At 50.1% G+C, this 13,948-nt stretch overlaps 1 protein-coding gene across 1 annotated transcript in view; it reads right to left on the reverse strand.

The window, feature by feature from the left end:
* The window catches only part of VPS8 (VPS8 subunit of CORVET complex), a 65,060-nt gene that overhangs the window by 2,898 nt on the left and 48,214 nt on the right, over nt 1-13,948 (reverse strand). Inside the window, exons 41-43 of the mRNA XM_063166691.1 lie at nt 8,513-8,593; nt 7,055-7,224; nt 6,321-6,489 (exon numbers count right to left, since the gene is read on the reverse strand). Coding sequence (XP_063022761.1) covers nt 6,321-6,489; nt 7,055-7,224; nt 8,513-8,593 — 420 coding nt within the window. The remainder of the gene's footprint in view (nt 1-6,320; nt 6,490-7,054; nt 7,225-8,512; nt 8,594-13,948) is intronic.

Genomic DNA, 13,948 nt, shown 5'->3' on the forward strand with positions numbered 1-13,948 from the left:
CATTTGCCAAGCTCTCTCCTTCTCCTCCAGGACATTCTCTGTGGTGTAAATAACTATTTGCCAGTCAGGGAGCCAGATGTCCCCATTCCCTGCACACCTGGCAAAGGCTTTGAGCCTGGGACAGGGAGGTCAGGGACTCACAGCCAGCAGGTTGTACCGGTGCTTCCCAGGGACACACAGGTCATCCTCACTTGGAAAACACAAAAAGCAAGGCAAAACTGCCCTCCACAGTTGCTGTGGCCACAAGCATTCAAGGACAAGCAAAGTGCAATATAATTGGCCTCAGCCCTCTCCTGCTCTCTCCCTACCACACGTACGTAACTATCAATCAGGCTGTTCCCAGGCTGATGAGCTGAAATATTGCAGGCAATTCTTTCTGTTGTCATGGAAACAACTGCTGTCAGGCCTTTTCCTTTCTAACCGTGTCACTAAAGGCAGTTTCCCTTCAGGAGCCACGGAGGCTCCCGGGGTCCAGCAGTAACACTCGGGTGTCAGTGGAAGGTGCTGGGCTCACCCCACAGCACAGCCTCTGTCTCCAGGGCTGGCCACCTGAGATGGACCCTTCAGCACCTCCAACCCATTTCCAGCCAGATCCCCACCCCCCCTTGGGAAAGCCTCAGACAAGATACAGAACCCCAGAGAGGCAATTCATCTCCTGAGGATCTCGGCCAGGAGGAAGGGAAAAGGCTTTTTTCATTTCCCAGCTCTCCCAGATCCCACCCCTAATGCTAATCTCTGTTGCATGTTTCTCTTGCACGTATTCCACCCCCTCTGGTAGTCACCACACAGCCCTCCCAAGCTTGCAATTATCTTTAATTTAACAGCTACAAATTCCATCATCAGCCAGTGCTTAAGCAAAGCAGATTCCAACAGTTTGAGCAGAGGCACTGTCCATAGTCACACCAAGAGACCCATCCCAGAGCTGCCCCTCAGCCATTCCTTCCACACAAGGAATTGCTGCATCAGTCAGAGCTTCAGAGCACCCACTGCCCCAGGGGCTGCTCCCTAACACAGAGAGATGCAGCCAGAAGTCCTGGGGAGGGTTTTGGGATTCTGAGGAACAAAGGCAACCCTCCCACATTGCATTTACAGAGCTGAGCCCACAGGCAATGGACACCAGGCCCACCCTTGGCCTTCCTCCCCTGCTTCATCATGGCTCATCAGCCTTATAAACAGGTACCCAAATTCAGGGCTCTAATGAAAACCCAGCCAATTAATGTTAAACTCAGTAAATCTGCCTCTCTTCTGTCAGGTAAGGCCCTGCTGCTTTTAGGGTACTCCCAGGAACCCAGAATGACCAACCAAAGAGAGCAAGGCAGGCTGTGACCCAAAGTCACTGCAATGACAGTGACAATACAGAGCTGTTCAGGAGCTTCAGGGAAACCTCAGGACAGCCCTCTGAGAACAGCAGGGTTCTGCTGCTGAGCTCTGCAGAGCCCCTGCCCAGGGACACTGGGACAGGCAGAGACTCCAGCCCACAGCTGCACAGGGAACAGGCTGGAGTGTCCCTGGGACAGTCCCAGAGCCTCCAGAACCCACCTGTGCTAGCACACAGGGCCAGTGCCTGGCAGCCAGCAGCCCCAGGTGCCCAGGGCAGAGCAGCCTCCCCAGCACAGGCAGGCTGTCACACAGCCCTGGCAGCACCAGGGGAAAAGCAGATGTCTGTTGTTTCCAGCTGAGCTTGAGGAGCAAACCTCCCACTCAGGGCCTGGGAGAGCACAGGTCTGTTTGTGCTCTCTCAGTCACAGCTGCAGCCACGTGAGGCTGCAGGGACAGGAGGGGAGGGCACTGTCTGTGTTTGGCAGGGAGCACACAGGCACATCCCTGTGCTCCCACTCAGGCTCTGGGTAGCTGCTCCTGTCTTCAGCAGGTGCTGCTGGGGTACTCCCTTGGACTTGCACTGATGCCTTCAGCCAAAGGAGCAAAAACACTGCCCAGAGTCAATGAGACAAACACAACCCCCACCCATCCTCCCTGGACACCAGGGCCCAGCAGACAGGGTGTTCATTTCTCCTCCAGCAGCCTCTGAGGGAAGCATGGCAGCACATGGATTACATGTGAAAGGTGGCACCCAACAGGCCTGTGCTTGAGCTGAGCTCAGCATCTGCGTCTGAGAATTCAGAGGCCCCAAGCACAGAATTTTTCCTAGAGAAGAGCCAAGAGGCTCTTGAACAGATCCCACAGGGCCAGACTTTGGATTGTAGGCAGTGCAAGGAGCATCCTGCCAGGCTGCAGATTGCTCTGAAGCAAGGTTGGGGACACAATTACAATTCATTCTGATATTTCTCAAAAAAACCCCACAAAACAACTAAACTCACCCAACTCCCCAGCATGAGAAGCTCAAGAAAAAAGTAAATTTTGATTTAAAAGCTGTTACAGGATAATTTTGGTTTTCAAATCAGTCTTTTTCAATTTGTATTGTTTGCAGTTTTAGCTTTGGTGCCAGTCCTCCTCTACCTGCTCATGAAGACACCTGCACTCAGTATTCTTCTTACTAGATCATTTTGTTTCCATTACAAGCAATCAGAGATGTTCTGTCTCCAGCTCCTTCCTCACATGGATTTCCTGTTCCCTGCTGAAGTGAAGGAATCCACCTCCAAAGCTGAAGGACTGGATATCTGCTCAGGTAATTTGTACATGGGAACATTCTCCACAGAGGAGAGAATGTCCATTCCTGTAACTGTGTAAAACACAAATTATCTCTATGGTGTTATTGGGGGGATCACATCTGGATATCTTCAAAGTTACAGACCCCTTGGAAGTATTTTGTATTCCTGGAGACAAGTTAATAACTGATTACTAGTTATTACCAGTTAATAACTGTTGCCCTGAAAACAGTAACACCAGCTCTGTCTCCTGAGGATGCAGGTCATGTAACATCTGTCAACTCTAAAGTAAATTTTGGTGAAAAAACCCAACCTAAACCTTCACTACTGCCCAAGAGAGGGACCTTTGAGGTCACATGAGGGATGTGGTACCAGCCCCTCCCATGTGGGAATCATTCAGAGGCTCCAGAAGGCTGTCACAGGGAGGGACATGGGAAAACTGCAGGACAGAGCCCAAAGGTAGAGCCTGACAAACTGGATTAACTGTGGATCAAGTCCATTGTCCATCCTGGCGTGACTTGACAGGATTAAACTCCTGAATAAAACATATCTGCCATCTGGACAGCTCCAACAGCAGCATGCTCAGAACTGCTTGGACACAGAATAACCAGAGCATGGCAGCTCAGGGGTTCATGGCAGGGCTCATGGCCCAGGAGCCAAGGCTCTTGCTCTCCCTGATCCCCAGTGCATAAGCTGGCAGAATAAATGGAGAGCATTTGCTCACTGAAATGAGGCAAATGAGTTTTGGGAATCAGAGGCTGAGACATCCAGAGCCTTTCCTGCAGGTATTCAGGCAGTGGCCCAGCTGCTGAGCCCTCATGCCCCACACACCACAACAAACACTGCTCTGCAAGTGGATTAGGGACCCACAACAAACACACAGCTCTGCAAGGATTAGGGACCCACCATGAAAACAAGCTCCCATTTCTTTTAACTCTCATTTAGGGGATGCTCCAAGGTAGGGAGAGCAGGATAGATGATCTTCCACCCCCAGAGGATTACCCTTGGGAAAGCAGTGAGGCTCAGGGGTAACAGAAATCACAAACTTTTGGTAGTAGAACCAGAGGAAAAGCAAATCCCCTGTGCCTTTCTTTCTGCTCCCCTTGGCTGGGGCAGAGCGTGCCAAGCCCTCATCCCAGGCAGGTTCCACTGAAATCCACACTGTCACTGATCCCACAATGGGTCAGTGCTGGCTTGTGGCACCTCTCCACCTCCCCAGTTTCAGGGACTGGCCCCAGCACCACACAGAGCACAGGGCAGAGGAAGCCCTGGCTGTTGGGCTGTCGTTTCACATACACATCTCAGCCACACTGCACGATTCAAAGTGACAGCCTTTGCCTGGGCAGGGCAGAATTAGTGCTGTGAAATGCACTCCAGATGCTCACTGGCATTTCTCAGTATGACTCTACTCCTAATTCAAGGCTTACTAAGAAAATAAATACCTCAGCTGAAGATCACCATATTAGATTTTGCCAAGAGAGGAACTAAGCTTGCAGGGTTTTCAAAGGGGCTACAGGGAAACACCCTCCCCACAGATCTCTGTGCAGAAGGGCCTGGGAGCCCCAGATCTGACTCTCAGGAGGGCAGGGCTGCAAACACAATGCTGTTAGCAGGACCTCACTCAGGATTTCCTGCTCACAAACACCAGCTGTGGAGCCAGAGCAGCTTGTCCAGCCCAGAGCTCTGGATTTGACTGGGGCCAGCAGAGTCAAGAGAGGACACAGAGAAGCCCCATCTCCCCCAGTCTGCATTCCCAGCATTGCCCCAGCACAGAAACTCTACTCTGTAACTCAGCCCAGGCCAGGTCAGAGGAATCCTTACCTCCCAGGGTTAATTAATGCTGCTCAGCAGTGATTGTTCAGCAAACAGATTTCCTGCAGGAGCTGGAGATTCTCCACTCCATTGCCAAGTCTAAATACACTCAGTTTTTTAAAGATGTGACTGCACAACAGTCTGATCACATGCAAGTACAACAGTTAAATATTGTAACTTGGATATGTGAAGAACATCCCAGACTTGGAGAGGATGTGGGACACAGGGAGGGGGAGCTGGGGGCCTGAGCAGTGCTGGAGCTCTGCTGTGCTGTGTGTGTGCAGAAGGAAGCCAGGACTTCCCTGCCAAGAGCACGTGACAGCAGCAGGGAAGCAGCAGGGCACCATCCTGCACTGGGATGGACATTTCCAGCTAGCACTGCATGATCCATGCTGTAAGTCCTCTTCCCCATCCAGTCTCTCCACATCTCCCTTCAGGCCCTGAGTGCCAGCCAGCCCTTCACTTTCATCAGTTAAATAAAAGGAAACATCTCCTCCTTATCCCAGTCCCTGCCATGGCAGGTGGAGCATTTCCCCTTCTTTCTCTACAGGGTCAGTCAGACTGATGTCAAAGGGGAGCCACAGGGGCTCCCTGACTGACTGCCCTAGAGAAAGCCAGGGATAACCCAATTATAAAGCCCTGGAATCAAGTGTCAGGCACTTGAATGTGAATGCAGTTTTAGTAGTAAATTCTGCCTTTAGTTTTTAAACTACACCCCAGCCTGTCACCCCCACTGATGCTCACTCCTTTGGGGCAGGAGTGCAGAGGGTGAGATGTGGGGCTGCTGAACTTTGCCAGCCTTAGATGCAGTGCCCTGATCCCACTGTGGCAGGACAGGACAGGGCACACACACTGTTCAGCCTGCTTGGACCACACTCCATTTCCAAGCTCCTGGGAAAGCTCTGCTGCTGTCACCAAAGCAAAGACTAACACAGCCTGACTGCAGAGACTGCCTGGTGCTCCAACAGGCCTGCAAGATTCCTTTCCCCACGTCTCCCCAAGCAGGAAGGCTCTCCTGTGAGTGCAGCAGCTGACTCAGGCCCTCAGCCAGCTTTTGATCAGGATGGGTTTGGCAGGAATCGAAATCATCTGCTCCAACAAAACCAAAGTACTACTATAAAAACATACTCCAAGATTGAATTATTTTGGTCCCAGGAGTGAAAACGCTGCTCTGTGCATATCCATAGAGTGACAAATGCACAAAGCACCCTGAGGCACTTGGGAACAAACCCTCACCCAGGGGCCACTGGAATGTGGAGCAGCAGAGCTCAGCTGCCCACATGCAACAAACCACCTGCCACGGGGGCTTACCATCCACAGCACCAGCCCAGGAAAAAAACAGCTCCATGCATATTTGAGGCTGTACCTCAGTTTGAATTAGGGATGATGAAACTTTCAGTGCACAAATACTGACAATAAATACAAATTAATTCTCTGTTCTCTCACCCAAATCCAGCTGCATCAATCTTGGTTACACTCAAGCTTCTTAAAATACTGTGCAAGCACTTAGTGAGTCAAATCAATCCCAGACCTTTTATCCAGAGCCAGATTATCTGCTGGGAAGGTGGAACAGGAGCTCCACAATCCAGCCACAAGGAATGTGCCTGCTTTCAATCTGAGATTTATATAAAACACACCTAAAAATAATTTGACAGGAATTGTCCACACAACCAGCTGCAAGCATCCAGCTGTCCCTCAGCTCCTAGACCTTCTGGATGAACAAATTTCCTTGACTTCCAGAGTTGTACCCCCATCAAAATAAACTGGCATTCAGAAAAGTGACCAGTTAGCTGCTGCAAATGTTTGACAGGTACTGGTCAGTCAGGCCTGGAAGCACAGACAGACAGAGAACAAAGGGATGATGAAACTTTACCTGACTAGAAACCACGTCACAAAACTTACCTGTGCCAGGGAGGCTGCAGCCCCTTTCTTCAGCTCTGACAAGTTCTCACTCAGCTTCCCTCCCTTGTTGCTGGAGTTGCATTTGTAGCACATCCACCTCATGAGGCCCTTGGTGACCACCCCACACTCCTTACTCAGCAGGCACAGCGAGTGGTACAAGTGGCCACAGCTGGAAGAGAGCAAGTCAGGGCTGGGCAGCAGGGCAGCACCTCTGAGCCCTGCAGGGTGGAGGGCAAGGGGCTGCCCAGTGGGCAAAGGCTGGATCTGGGAACCAGCAGTGTATCCTCAGCCTCCTGCTGATTCCCAGACTCACAGAGCCAACACTGGATGCCCATTTGCTGACACTGCTCAGACTGTAACACCAAGGTAACAATGATTTCATCTTATTTTACAGACACTGGGCACAGACAGCACATGGGAGAGGCCAGGGCTGTGGCAGGTCCCAGATGTGCAAACACACAAATGAGCCCAGGGTGCTGCAGTGCCCAAAGCACACTGCTGGGAGAGGGGACAGAAAACTGACAGCCAGCTCCTGGGCCTGGCAGAGCTGGCTGCATGCAAAGCAGCCTCTGATGGGTGTGATCAGCCAGCCCCTCGCAGTGCAAGGCAGCGGGGAGGGAGGTGTGCTCCCAGGAATACAGATCATTACCCAGGCAAGCCAACCAGTAAGAATTTGTTTCCCCTTTTAAAACTATTAACAGGATCACAGGTGCAACCCCAGCCCTTAACTTTACCTGAAAACAATGATTTCATCAGCAGTTTCTTGCCTCCTTTTGTACTGCTGGAGACAGATGCAGCAGTAATCCTGCTTTGGGGTCAGGCCTCTGGTGACAGAGGCTCTCAGGTTACACAGGGACCAGTGGAGATCGTGGTTTAAAAGGCTCGTGGTTGTCTCTAGCAGGGTCTGTGTGGAAGACAACACAGAGAGCAGGTCAGTCTGTCACCTCCAGACTGCAGAAACTCCCTGCCAGCCAGTTCTTCAGAACAAGCCACTTAGCAGCTCACTAAGAGCAGAAACAACCCAATAAAATCACTTCTCCTATGTTTTCTCTCCCCTGACCTCAAAACACTTATCCTTTCATCACACGTTAATGGAGCAATTCCTCTGCACTCTCAAATAGACAAGTCCTGTATTGACTTTTGCCCAAGAGCATTAACAGAGAGATGGCAGGCTCATTTTGTCATCTTCCACATCAAACCCCCTTTTTTTCCACTTCTACCTGGCAAGCTATTGCTTATATCTCCATTTTAGGAGAAATGTGCTAATAAAAATCAAAGCTCAAATGCACTATGGCAATTAAAGTCTTGAAAAAAACCCTGAACTGCTCATCTGCTTGTCCTTCCCAATGGATGCTCATTTTCCAAGAGCCCAAAGAACCACCCTGAGTTTCCAGAACCAAGTTTCTCTCAGCACAGGGGCTCTGCTCCCTGATTCATCCCAGCTCCACAGCAGCAGCTGCAAAAGCAGCACCACAGGATCCCAGCTGGGCACACAGCCTGTCCCAGAGCTGCCAGGCAGGGACAGGGACAGGGGCTGCCCAGGCCCTCTGCAAGAACCCAAACTCAGATAAAGGCTCCTGGTGTTCAGCCTGCACAGCAAAGCAATTTCCATCTGTGTTTCTGCACTGGCTGCTGGTACCTGGGGGCCCTGAGCAGAGTTGGGACAGCTCTGCCACACGATGGGGGAGAGGGGCTTGAAGGAACACTGCATCCTCAAGTGTGGAGACTGCCTGGGATTTGGGACTGGACTGAGAAAAGCAGGATGGAGATAAAGAGGAAATCTCACCAGGACACAAAGGAAGTGCAGCATTATCACTTGGAAGTGTAAAAACAGCCTAATTTAAAAAGCTGTTATTTAAAACTGCAAAGAGACAAAACATATCAGCTTTGTGCCTTTGAATCCCTAACTGCAGGATGAGCTGGAGAAAAAGCAGATGTTTATCCTTCTGGTACATTTAACACAGAACTGAGCTGCAGAGGTGTTCACCATGTACCTGTCAGTCCCTTCACTTGCAATCTGTGAGCAAACCAAACTCCTTCCCCATCCCCCAGTCACACAGAAATCACTCACATGCCCATTGACTTTGCCCTGCAGACAGAAATGACAAATAAGAGAGAGAGAGAGCAGTAGGCCAGGCAGCTAAAATGATGCTGCATGCACTGGTAGAGAGAACAGAACAGAGGCAACTTACTTGTTCATAGTTAAAAGTGTCCAGCATTCCCAGGACAAGCCCTTGAATTTCTCCAAGTTTCCCTTTTCCATAAACTGGATCCTGTATGAAGAAATGCAAAGCTGCAGTTGAATCACAGGATATGACCATTCTGATTCTTTTTAGGTCTTTTTTTCCTCTGGATTGGAGCTGCAAATGGAAGCTATGACTGCAGAGTTAAATATACTGCACATACACAGGGACAGCAGAATGATCCCACACACTGATGGGAAAAATCAGTAATTAGCAAAACTCAGTAGATAAAAACATCACTGTAAATTGGTGTGCCTGGGTCAAAACTGGAAATTCCATTCAGGAGCTGACTGGAGAGTACATGTGAGGGATACTGAAGGGAACAGCATGGCCAGGCAGCTCCCACCCCCCACTGCCCCGTGCTCTTGCCCAGGCAGGGGTGCCCCATGCCCAGGCTCACATCCCCTGATGTGCAGGCTGGAAGAGCAGACCCCAGGCAGTGCTGAGCCCACAGCCCAGCTGGCAGGGGAACAGGCCCTGGGGCTCTCCTGGTGCTGCAGGGCTGATTTTCACATGCCCTGAACAGCTTCATGTCCCAGCACACAAGCACAGGGCTGTGGTACAGATCATCAGCCTGTGCATGTCCCCCTTCCTGCAGCCCAAACTGCCCTGCACACCCCCCCTGGCACCCCCTGAAGCATCACTTTGTGCAGGAAGCTGAGAGAAGCTGTCTGCTGGAGGGGCAGGACACTGGCAAAAACAGAACAGCAAAATGTGAAAAGGAAGCTAACCCAGAGAGTAGAAAAATGGTGGGGACACAATGGAAACAGAAACAGCAGTGGGATAAACAAACTCTGGATAAGATGAATGAGAGAAGGGGTAGGTAGGAGCAAGGCTGATTCCATGCTGGGACTGGGCAAGAGGAATTTAGAGTGATAAAGCCAGGTGACAAAGACAACTAAAGCAGCATGGAAGCTACACTGCAAGACAGAACAGCAAGCAAGTCAAGGAACTCTTGAACAACAGCCCTCAAGGGCAGTGTGACAGGCAGAAACACCTAAATACAAGCAGCCCTCAGTAAGAGCACTGAGTCCAAAGCAGCTGTGGGTTTGGAGCATGTGGAGGAAGCATGAAGAGCTGGAAGTGCTGCACAGGTTCCTTTTCTGCTGGGTGAACAGCACAGCACAGGAAGAGCATTGCACTGCAGGGATCATGGGGGCAGTGGGATTTCCAGAGAGCAGGAATGTGACCCAGAGCACAGAGCAGTTGGGCAGGCAGCCAGCAGCTCCTCCTCTAAAGCCCTCAAGTACATGGCCAGCAGGTCACTCACAAACTGTCCCAGTCCCACAATTTCCATACAGCACCTCAAACTTCCTAAGCTACAAGTGGAGATTTTCAAAGCCACTGGTTTCCTGTCTGGACACAGAGTAGAAGAAGAGAAGATGTGAAGAAGAGGGAAGAATAAAGACCCACCTGCAGCTTTGCAGAGGGAGAACACAAGTCTGAGGGCTTTCAGTTGCTGTCTTTTCCTCAAGTCATGCTTGATGATCTTTAAAAATAAAGGCAGCTGAGGAGAAAATGGACTCTCTTCTTTCCAGAGGAGGCCCAGGGTCTGGCCAAGCCTCACCCTGAGCCTGGCAGCCCAGTGCCAGCACTGGGCCCGTGGCCACTCCCTACTGGAGCCATCCAGCATCACACCCACAGCTCCCAGGTCACCTCTCCTGCTAAACTGCAGCTTCAGACCCCACAGAACTCCAGCCACAAAAGCCTCACGGGATCAATTAGTTTTATGGAGGAACAGCTTTCATTAACTGCACCTTATAAAACTGATCTCGAGTTGGAATTCAGGCATACTCCAGACATGGATGTGGCACCCCATGCAGTGGAACAGGCACTGCACCAACCAGGAACAGATCCCAGCAGCCTGCATGGCATCAGCACACGGAGCCAGAGCCAAACTGGCTGTGCTGGGCTGCCACCACCAAACAGATGGGAAGAGCTGGCAGGGCTCCACACACAGCCCAGAGGTGCTCATGCAGCACTTTCAGCCACTTCTGTCTCTTCCACTTCCCATTTCTTCCTGGGTCCAGGAAATAGCACTTGCTTTGCTACCAGTGCTAATAAATGCCCTCTGCAAACACATTCACTTCAGCTTCTCCCCTCTGCAAGGGGCCAGAGCAACCACCCCACACACATCTAATCCCAGTCCTGATCTCCCAAAATAGGAAGAAACAACAGCCAAAGCCCTAAGCAGGAGTGGAAAAAATATAATGAGAAGCTTTCTGAATCTGTCTGCTTCCACTCTGGAACAGCTTTTAGAGAATCATTCCCTCCCCTCTTTGGGGTCCCTACTGGTAGCTTTTACATTTCTGGCTTCTCCAGTTCTCCATTTTGTAGGAGACATCAGCTGCATCTGCTTACAAAACATTCATGAAGGATTACAGCTTTGTAAGGGAATTAACACTCAACCTCTCAGCCCTCTTCAGAGAGCACTCACATCCTTAATAACATGGAATTTTTCTTAATGCTCAAGAGGATTCCTCTGGTATCTCTCCTAATGCGGTTGGTTCAGACTTCTCAGTTAATAAGTCACTCCCTATCACTATAAGGATGAGCAGGAGCAAATCCATCAATTGTTATTTCACATGACTTCAGTTAGATAACAGTGAGCCCAGTGCTGGGACAGGCAGGTGCCAGAGGCCTGAGTCCTCTCTGGGAAGCTGCAGCTCTGGCCCCAGCCCCTGCAAGGTGCCCTTTGGCCAAAGACTTTGGTTGCAAAGTTAACATTTGCATAAGGTATAATCTGTAAGCAGTTAAGCCCAGAAGAGAAAGAAAAACAGTCTGCTAAAATTGGAATACTCTAATTCCTCTTCAGAGAAGGCAAGATAATCTACCTCAGTTTACTGATGTTATCCACCTTCCCACAAAGCCCCCAGTGAATTCCTGGGCAGCTGTGCCACCTCCCAGCCTGCAGCTCCAGCACGTATGTGCCCTGTCACAAACCTTGAGCTCTGCTGAAACAGCATTTGAGGGCCCTGTCAGACAAGCACCACTTGTAATTCTGCATTTCACCAAAAATTTGGAGGCTGTTTGCACCCCAGAGCCCAGAAAGGCTGGTTTCAGTATTTCCTTGTGGTCACAGTTAAGGTGGCACATCAGTAACACATCTAAGTGTCCTCCACAGAGCTCAGAACCAAGACAGAGGGTTTGGCACCAGGATTCAGAATTTTGCATGGCTTCAAAGAGAAACTACACAGCTCCACAAAGGAACACCCAGCCAGGGCTAACAACACAGGGATCCTCCTGTCTGGGAAAGCACCATGTTGTGATTCTTCCCTGCAGGGCACTTAAATGGCATTCCCAGATAACCCAAGGAAGCAGATGACTGCAAGGCAAAAACTCCAGTGCTCTCTGCTGCCTGGCTCCAAGGGAATTTTCTTCCTGATCCCCAGCAGGGCCAGAGGTCAGAATGCCTGAACATTTGAGCTGGGCACTCATGACAAGGCCACAAAATAAGACCTGCTCATCACCAGCCTGACACCAGCTTCCCAGCTGGACTCAAAGCAATGCTCTTCCCAGGGCCAAGCTGTGCATCCAGATAAACTTGACAGAAACCTCCCACAGGCACCCTCTGCCAGCCCTTGAGCACGAGTTTAACAAAACACAGCCACAAACCCACAGGCAGCAGTGAGCTGGAGCAGGGCAGTGCAGGAACCCAGGAATAAGGGCTGCTGGTAAGGCAGAGTGAGTGGAAATGTGGGGGTTAAGGACAAGAGCACAGGGCTCAATGAAAGGTTTGTCCTGTAACAAAGGACACTGTCCCCACAGGAGGTGCCAAGCACTGAAGGCAGCAGACTGGTGAGACTCAGCACAGGCAAGCTCTCAGAAGAGCCCATCTCCTGATGGGGAGGATAAGAAGTTAGGAGAGGTTTAAGTGAGCTTCAGAGGTGAAAATCTTGCGAGCTGAAACCAGCCAGCAATTTCTGAAGGACACAGCTGAGCTGCTGGTATCTGTCAGAGGATCCCCAGGATGCAGCAGGGGCTCACACTCTCTCTGCTGCCCACAAACCATCCAGGTCACATCACTCCACACACCTCAGGGGCTTGCAAATGCAGGAGTGAGTGAAATTTATAGAAGAGTAAGTGTTAAGAGGCAAAGTCAACTTAGAGATCCTTTATACCAACACCACCTCCTCTTCCCTAGGATCTTTTCTTGATCTTTATGATGTTATTTTTCCTACACCTGTTTTTCAGCTACAAGGTACCAACTACTGCCCCATTTTATGAACTTCTGATACCAATGCTCTTTACCTGGAATTCAGTCCTTTTCTCTGCATTTTAAGAAGCCATCATTTTTTGCTCTAGTTGTTCAAAAACTCTGCCTTTCCAAAGCTCTCTTTAGTCAGACTGAATTTGTCAGGCTGTCCAGGGAGGTGGAATGAGCAGGAGCAGTTCCCCCTGCTCCAAACCCAGTGACCAGAGCTGCACATGCTGCTCTCAGTGGTGCCTGACCCATTCCTGTCCTCAGTAAAGCACCTCACCTGATGCAGCATCCCCTCAGCCTCCCCAGCAGAGCCACCACACCAACCCCTCTACAACAGACAAAACATTTCCCTCCCCTGCTGCCTCCAGGACATCAGCACCAGCCCCTGGAGAAGGATTTTCTATTGCTGCTACAAGAGTCCATCAGAACAGAAACAGAATGCAATATGTGAAGATTGCCATCAGCAAGGCTCTCCCTTTATCCCAAAGGAAAGAGGATCTTCCTCCACACTGTCACACCTCCCAGCTGTGTTATCAGTGTGGTCACTGCTCTGACTCCCACCCCATCCTGGCAGTCCTCAGCACAAGCAGGAAAGCCTCCCTTCCCTGGCAGCCTCCCATTCACTCACAGCTTCTCCATCCTTTCCTGCCTACATTAAACATCAAACAAGGCCCAACAGGAAATTATACCAAAACCTCAGCTCAAAGTAGACTAAATAAGTTATTGAAGAGCCATTAGGTTTCCTTAACACTTCCTTTGATAAAACCACATTTCATTTGAATACACTTTTTATCCACACTCTTGCAACTTGCTTTGCTATCTTAGGAGTTTGTTCAAAGTCCAAGACTGTGAGTAATATTAAGATCAAACCAAGAGGTTGCTAGAGGTGTGTGTGCACCCTGTGAAGCTGTAAGGCCTTTTTCTCTCTCACCTGGAACAAAAACTCTGAACAGTGTTTCAACACTGTCCCAACCCTTCAATCATTCCACTCCACAACACAGACAATTCTTCTAATTCCTTTTCTGCATTTCTCAAGGTTTGTTATTAAATCCCAACATCAGCTTTCATCTGAGATTAACAATATATAGTTGCCTGTGATCACTCAACCCAAGGTCCTGGTTAAAACCAGCTCTTCTGCAAGTTTGCTACTCACTAACTGCATCTCTAAAATAATATTGCAC

This window comes from Melospiza melodia, chromosome 12 (assembly GCF_035770615.1).
Source record: "Melospiza melodia melodia isolate bMelMel2 chromosome 12, bMelMel2.pri, whole genome shotgun sequence".
NCBI classification, from domain to species: Eukaryota; Metazoa; Chordata; class Aves; order Passeriformes; family Passerellidae; genus Melospiza; species Melospiza melodia.